The sequence below is a fragment of the Cyprinus carpio genome, chromosome A19 (assembly GCF_018340385.1).
Source record: "Cyprinus carpio isolate SPL01 chromosome A19, ASM1834038v1, whole genome shotgun sequence".
In the NCBI taxonomy this organism is placed as follows: domain Eukaryota; kingdom Metazoa; phylum Chordata; class Actinopteri; order Cypriniformes; family Cyprinidae; genus Cyprinus; species Cyprinus carpio.
Window position 1 is genome coordinate 10,180,694 of NC_056590.1, and position 25,172 is coordinate 10,205,865.

Genomic DNA, 25,172 nt, shown 5'->3' on the forward strand with positions numbered 1-25,172 from the left:
TGGCAAAGTGGAAAACTGTTCTGTGGTCAGACGAATCAAATTTGAAGTGCTTTATGGAAAACTGGGACGCAACTTATTAGGTCATTTGGCAACATGTCATCCGGACTAAAGAGGACAAGGACAACCCAAGTTGTTATCAGTGCTCCGTTCAGAAGCCTGCATCTCTGATGGTATGGGGTTACATGAGTGTGTGTGGCATGGGCAGCTTACACATCTGGAAAGGCACCACCAATGCTGAAAGGTATATCCAAGTTCTAGAACAACATATGCTCCCATCCAGACGTCGTCTCTTTCAGGGAAGACCTTGCATTTTCCAACATGACAATGCTAGACCACATACTGCATCAATTACAACATCATGACTGCGTAGAAGAAGGATCCGGGTACTGAAATGTTCAGCCTGCAGACCAGATCTTTCACCCATAGAAAACATGTGGCGTATTATAAAGAGGAAGATGCGACAAAGAAGACCTAAGACAGTTTTGAGCAACTAGAAGCCTGTATTAGACAAGAATGGGACAACATTCCTATTCCTAAACTTGAGCAACTTGTCTCCTCAATCCCCAGACGTTTGCAGACTGTATTAAAAAGAAGAGGGGATGCAACATAGTGGTAAACATGGCCTTGTCCCAACTTTTTTGAGATGTGTTGATGCCATGAAATTTCAAATCAACTTATTTTTCCATTAAAATGATACATTTTCTCAGTTTAAACATTTGATATGTCATCTATGTTGTATTCTGAATAAAATATTGAAATTTGAAACTTCCACATCATTGCATTCTGTTTTTATTCACAATTTGTACAGTGTCCCAACTTTTTTGGAATGGGGTTTGTACGGTTTGACTAGTGATAATTCAATTAGAGATATCTTCAAATGAGTTTTGACTAGTCGTAATCCCAATTCAAGATATCTTTAAATATGATTTGACTAGTCAAAATACAATTTAAGATATCTTTAATTCCAAATTTTTAAAAGATATCCAAATTACAATTGTAGATCTCTTGAATTGGAATTTTGACTAGGCAAATCATATTTAAAGATATCTTGAATTGGAATTATGACTAGTCAAAACCCATTTAAATATATCTGCAATTTAATAATGGATATCCCAATCAGATTTTTGACTAGGAAGAACTAGATTTAGAGATATCTGCATTTAGCTTTGTGACTAGGCGTAATTGCAATGTAGATATCTGGAATTAACAATTTGACTAGTCAAAATACGTTTGTAGATATCTACAATGTGCATGCAAATACACCTTTGTTGAGCCCCACCCTAAACATTTTATTTAACCAATCCTAGCTTGGAAACTGTTGTCATTCACAGTTTTGTCTAAGAGTTGTATAATAAAGGTCCCGCATCTTTGGGTGATTTTAAACTGTTTTATACAGAAGTAATTCAAATGTATGGAAATAAAAATGTAGCTGGAGCATGTGTAAAAGTGGTAGGCTATACAGAGAGGACTTAAATATGCTTTTGTCCTGTTTTATATCGTAATGTTGAGACGTGTGTGCTGTGGATTAAATTTTGTTAGCCTTTATTTACAAACGAACACATGTATAAGCTTCATGTCAGCCGTTGCAACATTTGATATGATGTTAAAAGAATCAGTGTCTATTTACATTAAGTGCAATCTTGCCTTGTTGTCAGAGACTGCTTACACAATCGCCCACCAACATGTAATTGGGATAGTTAACAATGATAAACGACGATAAGTCAGCGTCAGTTGCAGTGGATTAGCGGGTAAAGTGTGTGCTTTTTGACACGACCGACTGGAGTTCACATCCGCCTTTTGCCAAACATTGTTTCTCCTTTTTCAAGTCTCATATGGTATCGGTTTAAGGAAATAATTAAAAAGTTAATAAATGCCCACCAACATGTAATTGGGATAGTTAACAATGATAAACGATGATAAGTCAGCATCAGTTGCAGTGGATTAGTGGGTGCTATTTGACGCGACCGACTGGAGTTCACATCCGCCTTTTGCCAAACATTGTTTCTCCTTTTTCAAGTCTCATATGGTATCGGAAAGGCATTTATTTTCAGTAAAAATTAAGGAAATAATTAAAAAGTTGAATATAAATATTGGGTAGGGTTGGGTAGGGAGGGCTTTATTGTCCCAGTAAGGTGGCATCCATTTAAAAATTTGATTAAAATTATCATTTACACTCACTATGTTATTATTGCGTACTGTTTCATAATGTACTATAATACTAAGGTGCAGATAATTGAATTTGAAATAGGTAGTATAAATAGCAGAAAATCTTGCTATTTTAACATAGTGTAAATATAATCTATAGCTATTTGCACTTAGTGTAAATAGCACATCATTAAAAAAAATACTGCTATTTTCACTTAGTGTAAAGAGAATCCATTGCTATTTGCACTTAGTGTAAATATCATCTATCGCTAAGAAAATATGCTATTTACACCTAGTGCAAATAGCCACTGCCTAAAAGAATACATTGGCGCTCATCACTGAACACAGCAGAATATCATCATCATGGATCTCTTGCTTTAATACAATACAATACTCCCACCTTGTGGGCTATATATGGAAGCTCGTTTCCGCCACTAAATAAAGAAAGAATTAATTAATAAAGAAATAGCAACTTTTTATCTCACAGTTATAAAATTTATATCTCGCATTGTCTATATATAGCAATTCTGAGAAAAAAGTCAGAATGAATGGTAAGATAAAAACTGCTAATTACACTACCTTTCTTTAAATAAATAAATAGATAAAAAACATTGTTTTTCATTGTCTAAATATATAATAAATAAATTAAGATGAGCAGATTGTGATTTTCTGCCTTTACTGAACATTACACTGCATTTGGTCCATTTTGCAACATGATTCAGTTAAAACACAGTGCTATACATACATGCACGCTGGAGACCTTTTACCACACAAGGCTGCATCCAGATTTATTTAATAATCCATGAAGCACTTCTTCCGGTAGCTTTTCTCTCCGTGACAACAAAAGCAGACTTTTATTATGTTGTTAGCAGTTAGCAGAGTAGGCGGGGAGGAGCTGAGTAAATTTATTCTGATGTCACACACCAGCATTTCGACTAGGAGCAGTTGCAATTCAGATGTCTTAAACTATAATTGTGACTAGTCGAAATTAAATTAGAGATATCTCTTATTACATTTGCGGATGTATGACGCGTCTATTGAAGATATCTATAAAGTAATTACAAATATCTTAAATGGAGTTTTGACTAGTCATAAAGTATTTAGAGATATCTCTAATCTGATTTCTTACTAGTGCAATTATAATTGCAGATATCTCTAATTGTCATTGTGACTAGTCGAATTATAATTATGACTATACAAATTACAGTTGTGACTATCCAAAATTATATTTATGGATAAAACAAGTTTTAAATGCTAAAACAAATGTATTTTGAATATCTTTAAAAATTTGGAATTAAAGATATCTTAAATTGTATTTTGACTAGGCAAATCATATTTAAAGATATCTTGAATTGGAATTACGACTAGTCGTAAAACGAAAATATTTTTCATTGGAAGTCAATGGAAGATTATGACTAGTCGAAATGACCTTGTAGATATCTTCAATGCATATTACGAGTAGTCATAATCACATTGTAGATATCTTAATTCCAATTACGATGAGTCATAATTGCAATATAGATATCTGGAATTACAATTGTGACCATCCAAAATTATATTTATGGATAGTCAAAACAAAGTTCTAAATGTTAAAACGGCTTGCCATAGAATCTATGGCAGCTTTCATTGGCTAAGGCCCGCCTATGAGGCCGTTTGACCGACATGTCAAACAACCAATCACAGTTCGTTTCGTTCAACGTCTCGTGCAACAACGGAGTTTGATGTTTTGTGATTTTTTGCTTTTAGTTTTCTTCAACACTATACAGTAAAATGACCTGAAAATGAATACAGTGATAGTCAGGGTCACTATAAAGGAACACTTTTTATGAGTGTTGGAAAATGGAACACAGTGCAAATGCTAGGATGCATTTTGTTATTTGGGGTGATTTTGCTTTTAGTTTTCTCCAAAACTATACAGTAAAATGCCTTAAAAATGAATACAGTGATAGTCAGGGTCACTCTGAATACATATCCATTGAAACACTGAGCTAACCTATAAAGGATTTTTTTATGAGTGTTTAAATATACGGAAATAAACCAAGTGCAACAAAGGAGTTTGATGGTTTGTGATTTTGCTTTTAGGTTTCTCCAAATCTATACAAATGGCTTGAAAATGAATACAGTGATAGTCAGGGTCACATTGAATACATATCCTTTGAAAGAATGAGCTAACCTATAAAGGAACACTTTTTATGAGTGTTGGAAAATGGGACAATGCAATTGCTAGGACGCATTTTGTTACACACACACACACACACACACACACAATTATTGTAGAATTTTACAATTATTATTTTAGAGTTAATATATATATATATATATATATATATATGCACATATACACACACAAACATGAAATAAAACAATGAATGAAAATCATTAATATTAACATTTATAAACATTAATAAACGATTTATAATAATTAATGTACAATATAAACGTTTATGTACAAAATTAAAGTATTGGAAAACTCAAAAATTAAAATTAGTTAAAATAAGCTAAAGTATAAAGGAAACGTGTGTATGACAGCTTCTTTACATGCATTTTGACTGCGCTCAGCATCCGTACCGTAAGTGCTTGATTACACGCGCACGACAAAAAAAAAGTCTTTTTATGTTTCCAGGCATAACATTAAAGAACGCGACACACTCGTCTCACGGAAATCCTAAATAATTCAACCAATCCGATGTCTACTTCGACACTTCTGAAGTGTTTCCTCTTTTGTGTCCTATATGCATCAGACGTTTAGCCAACAGTCCGTGGTCACAGCTCACCAGCTCACAGGCGACAACCGCGGAGTCCGGTACACTTAGTTTCTGAAAGGAATTATTTGTCAGTCAAAAGAAATAATGCGGCATGTACTGCTTTTGCTCCTTGGAGCTCATCTGGCCTATGCTGGTGAGTAGATTAGTTTATTTACCAGCTATAGTTTAACATTTGTTGTATGATTGTTTTTTAAGAGTTATTCTGTTACGCTGAAACAGACCTACATGAACAGCCCACTTAAATTCAAATATTCGTGTTACTAATACTTTTTCATAGATTTTAATGTTTTAAAATCCTAAAGATCATATTTTAAACGTATCCAATTCATGTTTGTCTACGACGTTATATTTTGTTTATATTATTCTTTGCTCACAAAACTGACTTACTTATACTACTACTCATAATAATAACAGCAACAATAATAATATCTTAATAATAAACAATATTCAATAATAGTAATAATTATGCTGAGAAACGGGAGAATAGGACCTGCGGTGTATTCCAAAACATGTGCGCGTAATAAAATAAATAAATACATAAATAGCCTATTGTAGCTAACAAATGTATGTATTGGTTTGAGTTTGAAAATGTAAAACATATTCTTGAGCATGCTAGTTTTCTGTTAAAGATCAGTTTTATTTCTGACCTGAAGAGTTTTCTACCTAGATACCGATGACGAGACTATTAACTAGGAATAAACCTTATAGCTTTCTGTTTGTCTTACCATGTGTTGGGAAAAAGGTCCATTACAGCAGAATAAAAATCTAAATGGAAATGGAAGACCCAAAGAACAACTGGAAAGAAAACAAACTATTTAGCGTAGGGTTGTTGGGAATTTTAACTGCAGTGTTTGGCCACTAGATGACAATACAATGCCACGAAACATTTACATTGACATTTATTCATATGGCAGGCGCTTTTTATCCAAAGCGACTTACAATTGAGTAATACATCAAGAGATTCATCTTAACCAATGTTGAGAAGTTTACTTTTGAAATGTAATAGGTTATAGATTACAATTTACCCTATCTAAAATATAACAAGTAGTGTAACTATTTCAATTTATTCTACTTTATTAAAGTAATGTAACTAATTAGGGCTGCATTTGCTTACTTTTTTATTACTTTTCTATATTTATAATGTTTTCAACTGTTATTCAAACATTTATATCAGGCAGATATAAGACTGGTTTTGTGCTCCAGGGTCACATATTTTATTTCAGGTAATTCAGATTCAATTAAATCTGTAAAAAAAAAAAAAAAATAGATGTAATCCCCTTTGTAATCGGTAACGTTTTCATAAGAAACTGTAATTTATAATTACAAATTTTTTCTCAGTAACTGTAACTGATTACGATTATATTTATTTTGTAATTAAATTATGTAATTCTGTTACATGTTACTAGTCACTTCCCAACACTGACCATAAGACCATAAACACGAGAAGTGCCTGTTATACAAGGCTTCAGTCATTGTTCAAAGTAGTAAAAGTTAGGACAGGAAGAGAAGAAGGAGACAACCATCAGACAACAGACATATAGATCAATCTCTTCACTGAAATCTATGATGCTGTGTGTGAGAGAGAAAGTGATGGACAGCAGGATAAGCACCATTTTTTTAATACTTCATATTTCACACTAATCTGGTCTCCTAAAATGCCAGAAATGTATTACATTTCAGTCCTTTCTTATGGCTGAATCTGTTGCACTAATGAATTATAATAATAATAATATAAACATTCATGTTAAATAGATGAATCAAATACAAATCATTATTGTATCATTTTATTTTCTTTGTTCAGTTGTTGGATATATTTCAAGTAATATATTCAATAATATATTTGTGACCCTGGAGCACAAAAGCAGTCTTAAGTCGCTGGGGTTTATTTGTAGCCAAACATGATTTTTCTTTTATGCTAAAAATCATTAGGATATTAAGTAAAGATCATGTTCCATGAAGATATTTTGTAAATTTTCTACTGTAAATATATCAAAACTTAATTTTTGATTAGGAATATGCATTGTTATGAACTTCATTTGGACAACTTTAAAGGAGCTTTTCATAATATTTTGAATTTTTTGTACCCTCAGATTCCAAATATCGATCCTAACAAACCATATATCAATAGAAAGCTTATTTATTCAGCTTGTATAAATCTCAATTTCAAAGAATTTACTGGTTTTGTGGTCCAGGATCACATTTGTTGTTCTTACATTTGTCTTTGCCTGAAGTGAGATCTTGAAATCTCATATCTGTAAATAACCCATATCCATACTTTACTGTGTCTAGATACACATCTTTTTTATCTGTCTTCCTGTGTTATATATATTTTTTTTTGAAGTAACTGGAATCAAAATGACTTCTGTGTTTAAGCACACTTGACCAATAAGACTGATTATGAGTAAATATTGTTTTAATTAAAAATACAGCACATCTTGCTATATTTTTAGTATAATAACCACTGGTGTCAAAAGTATTCACATTCATTACTCAAGTAGAAGTATAGATACTAGAGTTTAAAAAGACTTCTGTAGAAGTTGAAGTATGAACTCAAGCTTTTTACTAAAGTAAAAGTACTGGTTTCAAAACTACTTAAAGTAAAAAAGTAAAAGTAATGTAAGGAAAAAAATGCCATTAAGAACAAAAGCTTAGGTCGCGCCACAGGGGCCTATTGTGCACTACCCCACCTCCTCAGAAAAATTTTTTTCTAAAGGCCATAGGCTATAATGACTATAATGTTATATTAAAATATTCATTTTGAAAAATTTGGGATGCACTAGGCTACCTGTTTCAGCCGCATATATGCCCATTGAAAATGAACGCACTTTAGTGCCTTTAACTGTCATCTTGCATTATTGACACACTGTTTTCCTAATTAATGTTGTTCAGTTGCTTTGACGCAATCTTTTTTGTTTAAAGCACTATATAAATAAAGGTGACTTGACTTGACTTGACTTGACTTTAGTATAATGCAAATACATTAAAGAACTAGAGATATGATGACTAGTTGCCTATAAGTATTGTAATGGTGCAAAAAGTCAAACTTCATGTCATCATGTCATGAGTCATGTCATCAGTAACCTTTAATGGAATGTAAATGTACATCCAAGCTTAGCTGCAGGAATCTGCGAGGGCAATGGACAAGAAAATTGGTGTACCCAGGGCAGGCTTAGTAACAATTACCCTTGTATGGTTGTCTATATACAATAAACATTAGTGCTGTCAAAATGAATGATTAATCCGAGTGATTAATCAAAAAATAAAAATTAAAAATAACTCATAATCCTAATACCTTCTTGATTGATAGCTTCCTGTATTCGCTACATACGTCTGCTATGTCCAGTGTTGGGGGGGTGGTAACGAGTTACAAAGTTGGTATAGCCTACTTATCACAACATTGTCAATCACAAACGCTAATTTATTCAAACGTCTCGCTACCGAACTACCTACAGTAGCTTAATTTTCGGAGGGAGAAGAGAAAGCACCCATTTGATAAATCAGCCTGTAGTGAGAAATAATAACTTTTAAGAAATATATTTTTTGATGAACCCAACACTGGCTATGTCCTTGCTGGAGTGTGATGTGATTTGTGTCATGTGCAGGTGCGATGGATCGCGTACAAACCAATAGGGTGTCGGAATAGTATATGTTTATACTTTTCATCCAACCACAATCAAATTCACTTCATCCGGATGGTGCGATTTATCTGGATAGGGTTTTTTTTTTTAAATGATGACAAGCCGGAATGAAAACAAGGTGGAATGAAATAACGAACCTATTTTTAAAATGTAAGGAGTAGAAAGTACAGATAATTGCGTGAAAATGTAAGGAGTAGAAGTAAAAAGTAGGCTGAAAAATAATAACTCCAGTAAAGTATAGATACCCAAAATTTCTAATTACGTAAGGTAACGAAGTACCAGAACAAAATTAATTTACAACCCTTATAATAACTGACAAGGTCTCAAATGTAAATTTAGGGAACTTAGGAAGGAAGATCTGGAAAATGAACATAATTATTAAACAGTCCTTTTGTAGGCTATATCAGGGTGTCATTTTTCTTTTTTCTTCTTTTTAAAAAAAATTATTTTAATGTAGCCTAATTGTGAATTTCAGTGTTGCTGTAACTCTTAAAGTGTGGATTTTGAACAGGTTTTATGTGGTGATTTTTAATTTGAGATGATGATTTAAATTCTCTCTGTTTGTGTCTCTGTCCACAGGAACGCACTCTCTGAGATACTTCTACACTGGTGTTTCTGGAATCAATGACTTCCCAGAGTTCATTGCAGTTGGTCTGGTTGATGATGAGCAGTTTATGTACTTTGACAGCAACACAAAGAAAGCTGTGCCAAAGACAGAGTGGATCAGACAGAATGTGGGAGAAGATTACTGGGACAAAGAGGCTCAGATTGATATTAAAGCACATCAGATCTTCAAAATCAACATCCAGAACATAAGGGTACACTTCAACCAGTCAGGTAAGTTAGTCACAAACACCTACACACAGTAGAAGCCCCATTAGTTTAACTTGACAGTGGGGGGGGGGGGGGGGGTCTCCTAGTTTTGAATATTTTGCATACTAATGACATAATTACAGCTACCATTTACAATACCTTTTACTTTTATTTTATTTTATCTGTGTATTAAAGAGGTGTTTGCTAAATAAACACTAATATCCACTAAGGACAGAAATGTTCAGTTTTGTCTTTTTCATTGTATAGGGATATTTGTAGTATTTCACATTGGGACACTTTTATAATTTAATCGTATTTGTGACTCAAACATTGTATGTTTCAGTTTTGGCAAAAAGGTGGTAAAACAGCAGACCACACACACAGATACCCAAACACACGTATTGTCACACACATCCTAGTAATATCTAAGTCTCTTTAAGACAAGTCTTGTCACTTGGCGGCCATCTTTGAAATGGCTCTCGGGCATCCAAGTGCAACTCCTATCTCTTTGAATGAGGAAACATCAAATTCTACAAAACTGCTCATAGGCTTGCGATTGAAATCACCAAAGAAATCTGATAACAACTGTGTCATAAATGTTGTATATTTTGCTCAAATAGCTTTATAAAAAGCTTATTATTGAGGCTAGATCAGCCAGTGCGCATGTGCAGTCCTAAGAGCACGTCTCAGACTGCTGACTGTTTCAATAGCAACCGGAACACTTCTAACGGCAGCTGCAGTGATGCGCTTACTTTACCGATTAGTGATTGCTTCCTGTGATTGAGCGTTGCATTTTTCCCCATTCAGAACTATAGGAGTGACATGTCTTGGGTATTCTGTAGTCTTTGGTAGTACTACGTAACACTATTTCAGCGCTGTTTCTACCAAAGAGGATGTTCATCATAATGTGTGTCTTTAACAGCCAGTCAGAAACTTTACTGATCTGAGTCACACAAACCTGAATTACACACAACACAGAAACATCTCATGCTTCAGTTTGACTGGACGAGATGAAAATCACATGACATCTGCTCAGGGCTGGGGAGTAACAAAATACATTTAACGGCATTATGTATTTAAAATACAAAATATGGGTAACTGTATTTCGTTATAATTACATTTTAAATAAGGGGTAATCAGATTACAGTTACATCCGAAAAGTATTTTAGACTACCAAAGTGATTACTTTTAATGTAATTTCTTAATTTAATACTTAAGTAAACAGTCTGGGGATTTTAACCAGTACGGTAACTGATTCTCCGGAAAAAAATAAAAATAAATAAAAACTGCATGCAGCAGCCTGTTCATTTAGCAGAGGATAAGCGAAATAAGACTTTATTAATCCAACACAGGGGTAAATCCAACATGGAAACAGGAGAAAGACACACGTATGTAACTTGTAGACCCGACAAACACAGACTGAACAGACTAGGACCTTTTAAAGACAGGATAATTGGGGAAACAGGTGAGTGGAATGACTAAATTAACAAGGACATGGAACACATGGGGAAGAAACTAGAAACCTGGGAACTAATCAAACCTAACATGGGAGACAGAAACTGGGTCACAGGGGCAAAAACACACTAAATGAGTCCATCCATGCAACATAAAAACAACATACCGAAACGTGCATCCTAACACCGTATAAACAACAGATGGAGGACGGACTCCACCATACAGAAACCACTCACTAAAGAGCCACAGAAGACAGAGACCATGGAGGAATGGAGGAGCCGACGGAGGGAGGAGCCAAGGAGGAGACAGGAGGGACCTGGAGCAGGAGGAGCCCAGCAGGACCCAGGCCACAGCCATAACAGCCCAAGGTGGAGCCGACGGTGGGAGGAGCCATGGAGGAGGAATGGCTGCCAACTCCAGGGGGCCGACCAATGGCGGCGGAGCAGGTGGAGGAGGAGCCCGAGGCGGAGATGGAGAGCCGAAGAGCCAGGGTGGCGGGGAGGATCCGGAGGTCCTAGGCGGAACTGATGGCTCTGGCGACCGACGCGGAAATGTGGATCCGGAAGGCCATGGTGGAGCCAGAGGGACAGAGGACTGAGATGGAGCTGAGGGGATGAAGGAGCCTGACGGAGCCAGTGGGACGGAGGGACGAGGCGAAGCCAGAGGAGTGGAGTCCCGATGCATAGGATGGTCGACGCCAGACCAAGGCGGAGCCGGAGGGACGAGGGAGCCAAAGCAGAGCTTGTGGACTGCTGGGCCACAGTGGAGAGGAGGGAGCTAGGAACCATAGTGGAGCCGACAGGTCAACGGGCCAAGGTGGAGTCCAGGCCTCAGAGGCTGAAGGTGGAGGTGAGGGAGACTCCGGCCATACTGATGCTGGAGGATGGCAGTCCCGTGGAGCTCACACTGCAATGATTGTTGGCTGAGGGCGAGCAGAGGGGCTGCCAGACGACAGTGGTGGAGGAGGCAGGAGCGGGAGGGAGGGCGGGCATTTTGGAGGAGCGGCCAGAGGAGGACACATCCTCAGGGCTGGACGAGGAAACCACAGATGAAGGAGGGCTGGATGGGACCAGCGAAGATGGAGAGAGGAGAGGGGGGCAGGTCATCCTCCACTTCAGAGTCCCAGTCTATAAAATCTACTTCCTCATTTTGGCCCTTTTGGCACTCCATATTTTGCTAACCCCCAGTTGCGATGCAGGGGGCGGAGCTCCACTCCACACTCACACCATCCACGGCTTGCTCCCTCGTGGTGGGCACTGTCGTCGGCTCTCGCACCTGGTCTGACAGGTTGCGCTCTGGCTCTCAGTCATTGGTGGGCTCAGACTTATGCTCCGTACCGTGTGGAGATGGTGGGCTGGGCTCATATACCCATAAATATGTACAGGTAGATGCCCCATTCGACTGCACCAAGCACGTAGACGCGTCCGCCATCTTTAACGGTCAACTTGACGTCATTCACCATAATAATCAATGAATATTCGAAGATGCCACAATCCTACACAGTGGATGGTTGTAAAAACTGGCAGGATTTAAATTCTCAAAGAAACGGGATAAACTATCACAGGTGAGAATGTGTTGGTTTGTGTTTTTGAATGTATTAACTCAATATTATGAGCTTTGATACATTGGTAACTTGTTACTGTTATGGTGAAAGACGTCGTTGACCTTTTGAATATGGATCATATAGTGGTCCATAGAAACAGTTGCTAATGAGGCATCTACGAATACATATCTATGGTTATACCTATGTCATACCCATGTCATTATACAAATTTGTGTCCTCATAAACACACACATAAACACACACACACACACACACACACACACACACACACACACACACACACACACATTAGTCTCTCGCTGCAGCTGCTCCAGATTTATCAACTATTAAATCTATAATAAACCTTCAATGGAAATAAAATCTTCAATGAAACTTAATAAAATAAGTATTTATGTCTAAAAACAACTAGATAATTGGTAAGCCTTTTTATATAGAGCTTTAATGAGAATTTAGTAGCTAAACATGGAGTTGCAGATGCTTTTTCTATTTTGAATATGATCGGATGATATTAATCTGCCTTCAAATATTGGATTTTAAAAGCACTCTATTTTAACATAAAATATTGCCTTAATTAAAAAGAAATATAAAAATGTTATATTTTTTTTGTTTCAATGGGAAAAAAAATATCACAATTCTAGCATAAATATTAACTAGTGCTGTGAAATTATCTCAAAAAATACAAAATAAAAAAATATTATTGAACAAAAATATATTACATTGATTTTAGTGAAAATAAAAATCGTTACATTTCAGGTGCTCAAACTTCAAGCAAGAGATTCAAATTTAAATCTACTTCAAACTTCATGCTTTTTGCAACATAAAGTTTGTCTTGACAATTTTTTTAATCTAGTTCTTATTTTGTAAGAAATTAACTGGTTCTGCTTTACAAACAGAGGGGGAAAAGAGAAATGTGTGAACAGAGATGCTTTAGATGAGATAAATATTAGAAAAAAATAGTTTTTGTTTCAATGGTAAAAAAAAAAGATAATTATTGCATAAATATGAATTAGTACCATGAAATTATCTCAAAATAGAAAATAAAAAATATTATTGAACAAAAATAAATTACATTGATTTTAGTGAAAATAGAAATAAGTTACATTTCAGGTGTTCAAACTTTTAAAGCAATTAAAATTTAAAACTACTTCAAACTTCACACTTTTTAAACTGCTTTCTCAAGCAACATAAAATTTTTTTTAATCTAGTTCTTCTTTTGTTAGAAATGAACAGGTTCTGCTTTAGGAGCAGATGAGAAAAAGTGAAATGTGTGAGCAGAGCTGCTTTAGATGAGATTAATTGATCTGACGGGACGTCCTGCTGATTTCTCAAAGAATCATTTTCTATGAATCACAGGATCTTCATGATATTAAGCGTTTCACGTCGTCACTCTGTCTCTGTGTGGTGTTCCATATTACTCAGATAAAGCAATACTGTCTCCGTTCTCTCCTCTACACTGGAGTTATTTACAGATCAACAGAAATAAACAAAAATAATTAAATGAATACCACGATCATTGTATTGACATGTGTTGCTGTAAAGATATTAGACATCAGACATAATTCCTAAGTGCGACCCTAGCACACATTTAGAAACAAACTTTGATCTGTGTTCTTTTAGTATAACATCTGTAACCATGTTCTCTCAAACATGTTTCTTATGCTCATATGTTTAATCAGCAGCAGCACTGAACACTGTTTATGCAAAAAACAGCCCATGTTGAGTCTTACTTTCACCTTCAACTGAATAACCTTACGCTGTCAAATATTTTAATGCTGTGAACTCTGCATACATGCACATTATATGTAATCATGTTCATCTATTCACTTCTTCTGAATGCTGGTATATTTTAGTACCAACCGGTCCATAAGCTAATTATAATTGCTCTCATCTTTATGTGGATGTTTGGTTTTGTGTAAATTCTGCTCAATCATCAAGTCTTAAGGTTATATTAGAAGAAATGAAGAATGGTGAGTGTGATTTATCATGATGTTTCTCTCTTCTCAGGAGTTCACTCATGGCAGCTGATGTACGGCTGTGAGCTGGATGATGATGGCACCAAACGAGGATACTATCAGTATGGTTATGATGGAGAGGACTTCCTCAGTCTGGATAAGAGCACCCTCACCTGGACTGCTGCTAATCCTCAAGCTGTCCTTACCAAGAACAGATGGGAGACTAAAGAAAGACAGTTAGCAGAATACTGGAAAGCTTATCTGGAGAACACATGCATTGAGTGGGTGCAGAAGTATGTGGCATATGGGAAGGACACTCTGGAGAGAAAAGGTAGGAATATCAGTTGCTTTGATAATCACTGCATAGTGAGCACTCATCGTTACAGCATTTACCTTTTCACCAGGAAATAAAACAGGTCTGCATTCCCTTGCTTAAAAACTAAAACATGATATAAATGCATGCAGGACGTCAAGAGGTTGTTCGGATCACATTTTGATATTTAAGATATAATTATACATATGTTGTTGTTTGTTGTTGTATATTAACATGCATAGCTGGTATTTGTGAGGGATTTTTATCATATAGTAATTGCAGTCCAATTGACATTTTCATTTAAATGTTCATCTATGTATCCAAACAAAACGTCAGCTCAGCTCATGCGCAGTGCATCAGAACTGGAGAAAGAAATGCTAGAATGTCACTGGAGCTACAGGATTATAATTGTCATTTTTGCCTTGATGACATACATAAAAGGAAAGCTAACAAATATGTCAGAGCTGTTTTTTTAGTAAATATTTATTAAATATTCAGTCTCCTTCACTGACCAGTTTGTAAGACATAAATAAACTTGCACATTCATAAGAAGTAAAACATATGTAAATAGATCTATAAAGGGCTCTGATAGACATACACTTCATGACACACATGTTCACAAGGTTTATTTGATTCTGAGAAGATGCTTAATTTTTATTCTGTTGATCACATTGTTTTAGGTCTACACCACTTCTTCTTTTATTCTGATTGAAATTTCCTTCAGATCAATCTCAGTCGGATCGATTGAGGTGTTTACATCAAAGCTTTTCAGTCTGATTGAGTCATCAAACTGATTAATAACTGATTATTTAGCTGATGAAAGCTCTGGATGTGATCTCAGGACTACAACAACAGATAATGAGAAGAAATATATAGCAACCTTATAGATTTGCTTTCTTTTATTTGAATGTTGCAGACTGTGGCTAATTTTCTCTTTTAATTTCACTGTTTTTTTGTTTATCTTAATCTCTCTCTCTCTCTGTCTCTAACTAAACCCCCCCCCCCCACACACACACACACATAAATCTCTCTCTCTCTTTCTCTCTCTCTCTCTCTCCCTCTCTCTCTCTCTCTCTCTCTCTCTCTCCCTCTCTCTCTCTCTCTCTCTCAGTCTCTCCTCAGGTGTCTCTGCTGCAGAAGTCTTCCTCGTCTTCAGTCAAATGTCATGCCACAGGTTTTTTCCCCAGTGGAGTAACAATCTCCTGGCAGAAAAATGGACAAGAGCATCATGAGGATGTGTATCTTGGTGAGCTTCTTCCCAATGAGGACGGGACCTTTCAGAGGACGAGCACCATCAGAGTTTCACCTGATGAGCTGAAGAATAACCAGTTCAGCTGTGTGGTGGAGCATCAGGCCGAAACCATCAGAAGCATTCTGACAGATGGTAAGATTCACGGATTCACTATTGTAAGCGTGATTGTCTTGAGTAGATCTTGAACCTTAAAAATGTTAATGGAAATCATTTGCTATTGTCAGTCTCTGATTAGTCTGCACTAATGTACTGCAGATATCACAATCATAGATGCTGTTTTTGTATCTGCTGAAATCTGAAACCTTTACCAGTTTCTAAGATTATCAGAGTCTTTAATAAGCTGATGTTTTCATTTGATCAGATTCTTCAGCTTCTGTCCCCATCGGCATCATTCTTGGTGCTGTTGTGGTGTCCTCCTGTTGATTGTCACTGCTGTTGCTGGATATAAGATCTATCAGAGAAAGAAAGGTGAGAGAAACTCAGACTATTGACTACACTGTATGTTTTACACATTTGTGTGCTAATATTTCATCTTTGTGGATTTCTGTTTTTTTAGGCTTTAAACCTGTCAATGGTAAGTCTTTCATGTTCTCCATCTGATATGTTTAACAAATGGGCTCTGTCAATCATGATATGGTTAATAGTAATGTTTATTTTATTTTTCACAAGTTTTTGGTAATATAAAATCAAAGAGTAAGTTGAAATATATGCATAGTTCCACAATATTTTTCTTTAGATATATCTAATAAAAAAGAAATTGTGCAGCTGTGTGATGTAGCTGTACTGTCATGATATTGTAATTTGTGTTTTCTGTTGTAGCCTCTGATGATGGTTCAAACAGCTCAGCTCGTTCAGATACAAAAACATGAAGATGTAAGTGTATTATAGTTATTATTATTATTATTATTATTCATTATTGCAACTGTTTCAGTCATGTGAAATCAATTAAATATAATATGTTTTTGGCATTTTAGGAGATGTTGACCAGATGAGTGCAAGAGATGAAGTAAAAATGAGCTCATCCTGCTTGTTTATAACACACAAACACACACTTTCTCTCTCTCACACACACACAGGATCATAGATTTCAGTGACAGGATTGGTTTATATCATGGTTCCATATTAATCACATCTGCAAAAGTTTTTGTTTCATCACACTTTATGTTCATCTTTTGTTTTTCTTTAACTGGATGAACTTGTTCATTTTAGGATGACATGTTGATCTCAGAACCTAATTGTAAAATGTATATATTTCTCTTTGGTGACAAAACCAGAGAAAGCCAAGAATACAAATACTTGATTTGCAAGTTTGATTAATTTGTAGGATTTGTGATATCAGTATTGATTGTGAAAAAAGGAGACACTTTTGAATGTGTGTACAGTCAGTCATAGTATAGTATAGCAGTCATCTCTTGTGTGTATGAGATGTTTCTAGCGAGACTATTTCTGTAGGAAATAAAATATTAAATAAATCAGGGGAAGGCTAACAAGTCATGGAAAAACTATCTCCTGCAAACTTAAAATACTTCTGTACAGTACAGTAAACTATAGATATTTTCCTTGATTTAAGGTTACTTAATCTAAATTATGTAAATATTTTTTATATTGATTGCCTTTAAAACATTGTAATCTTATTTTGATTCTTTAAAAATAAACAAACTTTACAAAAAAGGGGCAGGTGGTGAATGTCTATCTGTCTGTTGTCAAAACAGTATTCATATTTCATCAGAATCTATTAATTAACTTTTGCTTCGAATTCAACAGAATATTCTAGAATCCTGGATCTATGATGTTAAAATACATGATTCCTTCCCAAAGTTGATATGAAACATTATTCGGAATCAAAATGACTATATTCACCACTGCAGGCATGCAGCAGAATTTGTAGAAATTTTGTTGATGAAATGTATATTCACAATGAACACAAGACGGAAGAGTGTTGAGCTGATCAGATGTATGAAAAATATAATTTAACACTTTAAAGAGCTCTTAAGGGTCACTCTTTTGTTAAAGTATATTCCAAAGAAAATGATAGATGACAATCTCCATTTACTGATATGGCCTTTAAAAAAAATTACAGCAAGTTTTATTTTTACTTGAAAACAAAAACCCATAGCTGTTTGCTGTTGTAGATTAAATAAATTAATGTATAGTAATTTATATCAATTTATCTAGCTTTATTTAGTGACTTGCCATTGTCAAATTCATAGTACTTTTATTAAAACCACTAATTCACTGATAATCCCCCAAACATTCCTGCTCACACTTTCCATCAGCTGTTTTTCTCTAGTTACCAAATATAGCAAATGATTTGATACACTCAGTTCTACCTAAAGCAACTAAAGGCCTTCAGTAATATTGGACAAGTATGGCACATTCTACATTTACAAATTTTCATATTAGATCAATTTTTTGTTAAAGTGAAACAAAAATGTAGATAAGAGTAAACTTTTTAATAATGCTTGATTTAAGGATTTAACTTAAAAAGGACATAATATTCATGTTGTTCCAAGGTAACTGAGCTTCCATAATTGTAATGGTGTCTAGTTTTGTGTATGTTCATGGACCTAAATCACACATCTGAGTCTCTTTTAAGGACACTATCCATATCACTGTCACATTCAGACTGTTAATACCTAAAAATGCCTTTAACTACAGCAATAAGTTTGGTCTCTATTTCGAACTGTCAAATACCAAAATAATGAAATTATATTATATATTTGTATACCTTACTCGTGTTATACCTTGTTAACATTAGTTAACTGTATTAGTTAACATTTACAATACTTGCACAGCATTTATTAATCTTAGTTCATGTAAATAAGAGCATGATCATCGCACAGTGTGTTTGCAGTTAAGACCCATGTTTACTGACCAATAAAAACGTGACATGGCGCAAAAACATAAAACTGCTTACCTCAAGCTCTTATTCCTTCCTCTTTCACCGCTTCAACTTTTTTCAGCACACATAAAAACTACCACTGTCAAAGTGTGATTCATTATGCTCTTTTTGTTTACCACTAGTGCATGGGAATGACATTTTATTCTTCTATAGAAACGTGCGTCATAGCTTATAAGTCAATAGGTATCATCATCGTACAGTCTACATGCATGTCGTACCCAGGTTTATTAGATCCATGTCACACAGTTCGACCAGCGATGATCTTATAGGATTTACAATAGAAAAAAAATAGGGTCCTCTATGCAGAAATTCAATTTGAAATTGCTCTCCAGTGGATGGGGGTTGGATGTGGATGGTGACCCCATGCTAGCTGATGCCAGATATCAACAAAAATTACAACATACATGGCTTTTGGTTACTATGCAACCTTGTTTCCTTCACAGAATAAAAAAGTAAAAATGGCACTTCTGACCTTTTTATCTCACAATTTGGACTTCTGTTCTTGGAATTGCGAGTTTAGATTTTACAATTTAGACTTAAGATAAATTCACAATCGCAAGAAAAAAAAGTCTGAACCTGTGAGGTAAAAAAAAATAACAATTACCCTTTACCCTTTATATTCCATGGCAGAAATAAATTTTCATAGGTTTCACATATGTACGGGGAAAAAAACCAACAAACATAAAAATGCACAGTCCAGCACACCATTCTTACTCCTCTCCCCTACCTTTTCTTCTCCCTCTTACTCAACCAAATAAAACCAACTCATCAATTTACAGTTTACGAAACCCTTTGAGTCTCAAATACTAAAACATGCTATTTTCTTGAAACTACATAAAAATCCATGTCAGACCAACAAAATTACCCCAAATGTTGCCCCAACTAGTCAAACACAGTTGTCTGAACAAAGAATTTCATATTGTTGAAATGTTAAAGGGGTCATATGATGCTGATAAAAAGAACATTATTTTGTGTATTTGGTGTAATGAAATGTGTTTTTGCAGTTTAAGGTTAAACATATTATTTTCCACATACTGTACTTTATTGTTTCTCCTCTATGCCCCGCCTTCTAAAAAGCATCGATTTTCACAAGGCTCATTGTTATGAAAAGCGAGCTATGCTCTGATTGGTCAGCTATTCAGTGCGTTGTGATTGGCCGAATGCCTCAAGTGTGTGACGGAAATGTTACACCCCTTAACATATTGTGATGCCCTGTCCGGCTGGAGCGACGAGACATAAACATAAAACCCATTATAAACGTGATATAAACATGATTTTTAGTCGTGTCTTCTTTTGGAAGGCCAAACATAGTAGTTTCACTTTCTCAAAGAAACAGCGTCACACGCCGTGGCCGGCTTGAGTGAGCAGAGGCCGGAGGCCTAGTGAGCCATGGTCTAGTCTAACCTGATGAAAAAATATTAATTTAATGTTAGTATGTAGTATGTCCCAAAGCTTGCCTACTATTCTTCTACATATTCTTCACAAAAAGAGTACATACTTTTAGGGCATAGTATAAGTAGGCAAATTGGGATGCAGCATGTCTTTGTGCCAATTGAATGTAACACTCTTTTGCGGTGTTACATGTTTTTATTTAAAGGTATTGTAACCTCTTAGAACATACACTAAAATCACCAAAATACAAAAATACTGTACAGCAAAACCTAATCTAACAAAAACTGAAGGATTTGTACAAAAAGGTTAGAAGTAGTTAAAATCAATTATTAATAATGTCAATCAACAAGAGTTACATCATCAAACATTTGCAGATTAAAAAAAAAATCCTTCAATCTCACAAACCAAGTCATTTGAAAGAGGTCTTGATATCCACTTCATTTATGTAATTTAGCTTTAGTTTTAGTTCGTTAGATCTGCATAATTTACACTTCACCACAAAATGTTACTAAAAATTCTGATCTCTGTACTAAAAAACATGGCGACTAAATAAATAGTCATTTGAGCGAGTAGTTGTACCAGAGAGGATGCAGTTCCAGGACCTTATATAGGACCCTATAACGCATTGGATGACCAAGATCTGGCGAAATCATAACCCTAACCCCTTAGCAACAAAGTTGAATTGCAGAAAGCAGTATTTGGGAGAAAAAGAAAAAAATGGAAAGGTCACAAGACTGTGACATTGCTACTGCTAGTGATTCAAATGTTCAGAACTGTGTGAAGACCAGGAGACTCTTGTGTATCTTCAGCAGGAATCTTTATTGAGAACTTGCTGTGTGGTGCTGCAGTCATCAAAAGTCTGATTAAGGCAGCGATTCATTGTAAAAAGTCTTAAAATGTCTTAAATTTACTTGTATCAAATTTAAGGTCATAAAAGTCTTAAATTGTACAAGAAAGTCTTAATTATGATTTCAGGAGGTCTTAAATTTGGGTACAGACCAGAATTGCGATACAGCTTAATGTGACGATTAAACTTCAAAAGGCTATAATTTTATTAAATAAATATTCAAAGTCCGGTGCTGCGCTGCTTTGTGTTCTGCTGTTACCGGGGAAACCGATCCGGGGAAACCGATCTTTGAGCAAGGCACCGAACTCCCAACTGCTCCTCGGGCGCCACAGCACTTTGGATGGGTTAAATGCAGAGCACAAATTCTGAGTATGGGTCACCATACTTGGCTGTACGTCACGTCACGTCACGTCACGTCACATCACATCACGTCACGTCACGTCACGTCACGTCACGTCACGTCACGTCACGTCACGTCACGTCACGTCACGTCACGTCACGTCACGTCACGTCACGTCACGTCACGTCACGTCACATCAATCATATCATATCATATCATATCATATCATATCTCACATCACATCACATCACATCACATCACATCACATCACATCACATGTATCTTTACTGAGGAGAAGCTTGAGTTTGGTCACTTTGCCATCAAGCCCAGAGTGGTGGAGTGTCGCAGTGATGTTTGTCCTTCTGTGAGTTTCTCCCATCTCCATATAAGATCATGGAGCTCAACCAGAGTGTCCATCACTGTCTTGGTCACCTCTCTCACCAAGACCCTTCACCCTTCTCCTTCGATTGGCCAGGAGGCTAGATCTACTGTAGGAAGAGTCCTGATTGTTTCAAACGTCATTCATTAAGGATTATGGAGGCAAAATGCTCCTGTGAACCTTCAACACAGCAGAATTTATTTGTATTCTTCCCCAGATCTGTCTCAACACAATCCTGTCTCTCAGCTCTGCAGGACCATTCCTCTGACCTCATGTCTTAGTTTTTGCTCTGACATCCATTTCAGCTGTTAAACTTTATATAGACAGGTGTGTGTGCCTTTCCAAATCATGTCCAATCAACTGAATTTGCCACAGGTTAACTCCAGTCTGAGTATAGAAACATCTCAAAGATCTCAGTGAAACTGGAATGCTCCTGATCTAAATTTCAAGTGTCAAAGCAAAGGGTATGAAAACTTGTGCAATGTAATTTTTTTCAGTGTTTCCTTTTTAATAAATTTGCAAAGTAGTGCTAAATCTGGTTTTTGCTTTGTCATTACGGTAAGTGGGGTGTAGATTTATGTGAAAATAAATATTTAAAGCAGTTTAACATAATTACCCAACATAACAAAATGTGAAAAAATGAAGGTGTATGAAGGCTTTCTATAGGCACTGTATGCATAAGCGGTTCATTTAATAGTACTTGCTATTAAATTCTGTATATTATTATTATTAAGGAATTAATGTATTTGTTTAATTTTATACCACTTCATTATTGTCCTAACCAACTCCTAACCCTAAACATACCCATTGGCACACCTTCCTGAATATTTAACCTAATTTATGTCAATATATTCTATATATATTCTGGTTTTAAATTCAGTTTTCTTGGAAAGAAAGACTTGTGTCTGTGCAAGACTTCAGTTCATTAGCGCCAGCACAGCACTTCACGTCTTAAAGTGCAGTAAATGGTAAAACAATAGCTGTACAAATTAGTGTGATTATTAGTACTTTAATAAATGTAAAATAATTTGAATACAAATACTAATTTACAACATCTAGCAGCACAATGAACGGTTTTGCACAGCTAAATAGGCTGAATGGAGATTGCTGACACCCCCTCGAACACTCAAGTTCACGCTAGCTCTTACATTAAAAAATAAGATGGAAAGATAAAAAGTTAATAGTTTCCATAGATGTAGTCTTTGCATCTGTTTGTTTGATGTTTGAATCAGGTTCTAGAAATGCTGCCCTAGAGCTGCAGCCTCCGGTATTGCAGGAACATTGGGTTGTTTTTTTGTTCAGACTAATGTGAAAATCAACTCAAATGCAAACACACAGAGCTTTAAATGTGAACTGGTGGGTCGATAAGAAGATAATTTGTTATAAAAATCTAAACAGTATAATGTTTATATGTTATTTAATTAATATAATAATTTGATAATTGTTTAAATTAATATAATAATACTTTTGACTCATCCATTTTCTTAAAAGTGGTTTAAAGGCTGAAATGTGAACTATCATTTTATAAAACTTTTTGGTTTTGTGAAAACTTGTATCTGAACCATAAATCATGCTTTTTACAGTCATTTTACAGTTGAATAGTTTACCATAGACACTGCCCTACCCTGCTCATATGGTAATAATTTTATTTGTGCAGGCCTTAAAAAAGGTCTTAAAAAGTCTTAAATTTGAGCTTAAAAATCCTGCAGCAGCCCTGCTTGCATATACAGGTGCTGGTCATATAATTAGAATATCATCATAAAGTTGATTTATTTCACTAATTCCATTCAAAAAGTGAAACTTGTATATTATATTTATTCATTACACACACACTGATATATTTCAAATGTTTATTTCTTTTAATTTTGATGATTATAACTGACAACTAAGGAAAATCCCCAATTCAGTATCTCAGAAAATTTAGAATATAACTTAAGACCAATACAAAGAAAGGATTTTTAGAAATCTTGGCCAACTAAAAAGTATAAAAATGAAAAGTATGAGCATGTACAGCACTCAATACTTAGTTGGGGCTCCTTTTGCCTGAATTACTGCAGTAATGCGGCTTGGCATGAAGTCGATCAGTCTGTGGCACTGCTCAGGTGTTATGAGAGCCCAGGTTGCTCTGATAGTGGCCTTCAGCTCTTCTGCATTCTTAGGTCTGGCATATCTCATCTTCCTCTTCGCAATACCCCATAGATTTTTTATGTGGTTAAGGTCAGGCGAGTTTGCTGGCCAATTAAGAACAGGGATACCATGGTCCTTAAACCAGGTTCTGGTAGCTTTGGCACTGTGTGCAGGTTGGAAAATGTGTTGGAAAATGAAATCTGCATCTCCATAAAGTTGGTCAGCAGCAGGAAGCATGAAGTGCTCTAAAACTTCCTGGTATACGGCTGTGTTGACCTTGGACCTCAGAAAAACACAGTGGAACCAACACCAGCAGATGACATGGCACCCCAAAACCATCATATTGACTGTGGAAACTTTACACTGGACCTCAAGAAATGTGGATTGTGTGCCTCTCCTCTCTTCCTCCAGACTCTGGGACTCTGATATCCAAAGGAAATGCAAAATTTACTTTCATCAGAGCACATAACTTTGGACCACTCAGCAGCAGTCCAGCCCTTTTGAAGCGAGACGCTTCTGATGCTGTCTGTTGTTCAAGAGTGGCTTGACACAAGGAATGCGACAGCTGAAACCCGTGTCTTGCATATGTCTTTGTGTAGTGGTTCTTGAAGCACTGACTCCAGCTGCAGTCCACACTTTGTGAATCTCCCACACATTTTTGAATGGGTTTTGTTTCACAATCCTCTCCAGGGTCCGGTTATCCCTATTGCTTGTACACTTTTTTCTATCACATCTTTTCCTTCCCTTCGCCTCTCTATTAATGTGCTTGGACACAGAGCTCTGTGAACAGCCAGCCTCTTTTGCAATGACCTTTTGTGTCTTGCCCTTCTTGTGCAAGGTGTCAATGGTCGTCTTTTGGACAACTGTCAAGTCAGCAGTCTTCCCCATGATTGTGTAGCCTACAGAACTAGACTGAGAGACCATTTAAAGGCTTTGCAGGTGTTTTGAGTTAATTAGCTGATTAGAGTGTGGCACCAGTTGTCTTCAAATATTGAACCTTTTCACAATATTCTAATTTTCTGAAATACTGAATTTTGTGGGATTTCCTTAGTTGTCAGTTATAAACATCAAAATTAAAAGAAATAAACATTTGAAATATATCAGTCGGTGTGTAATGAATAAATATAATATACAAGTTTCACTTTTTGAATGGAATTAGTGAAATAAATCAACTCTTTGATGATATTCTAATTATATGACCAGCACCTGTATATCACTTTATTATGCCTTTAAATTAACTTTGTTGATAATAATCTGCAGATGAATTATCGTTTCTAATTCTCTAGCA

At 35.7% G+C, this 25,172-nt stretch overlaps 1 protein-coding gene across 1 annotated transcript; it reads left to right on the plus strand.

Annotated features, from left to right (window-relative positions):
• The first annotated feature begins 4,779 nt into the window (after positions 1-4,779).
• On the plus strand, positions 4,780-17,570 carry LOC122148788 (H-2 class I histocompatibility antigen, Q9 alpha chain-like). The gene is given in 9 exon segments (XM_042776320.1): positions 4,780-5,043; positions 9,128-9,385; positions 14,382-14,663; positions 15,757-16,029; positions 16,259-16,300; positions 16,303-16,365; positions 16,454-16,471; positions 16,717-16,770; positions 16,872-17,570. Coding segments are annotated over 8 exon segments (1,035 nt in total). The 5' UTR covers positions 4,780-4,994; the 3' UTR covers positions 16,767-16,770; positions 16,872-17,570.
• The last annotated feature ends 7,602 nt before the right edge of the window (positions 17,571-25,172 follow it).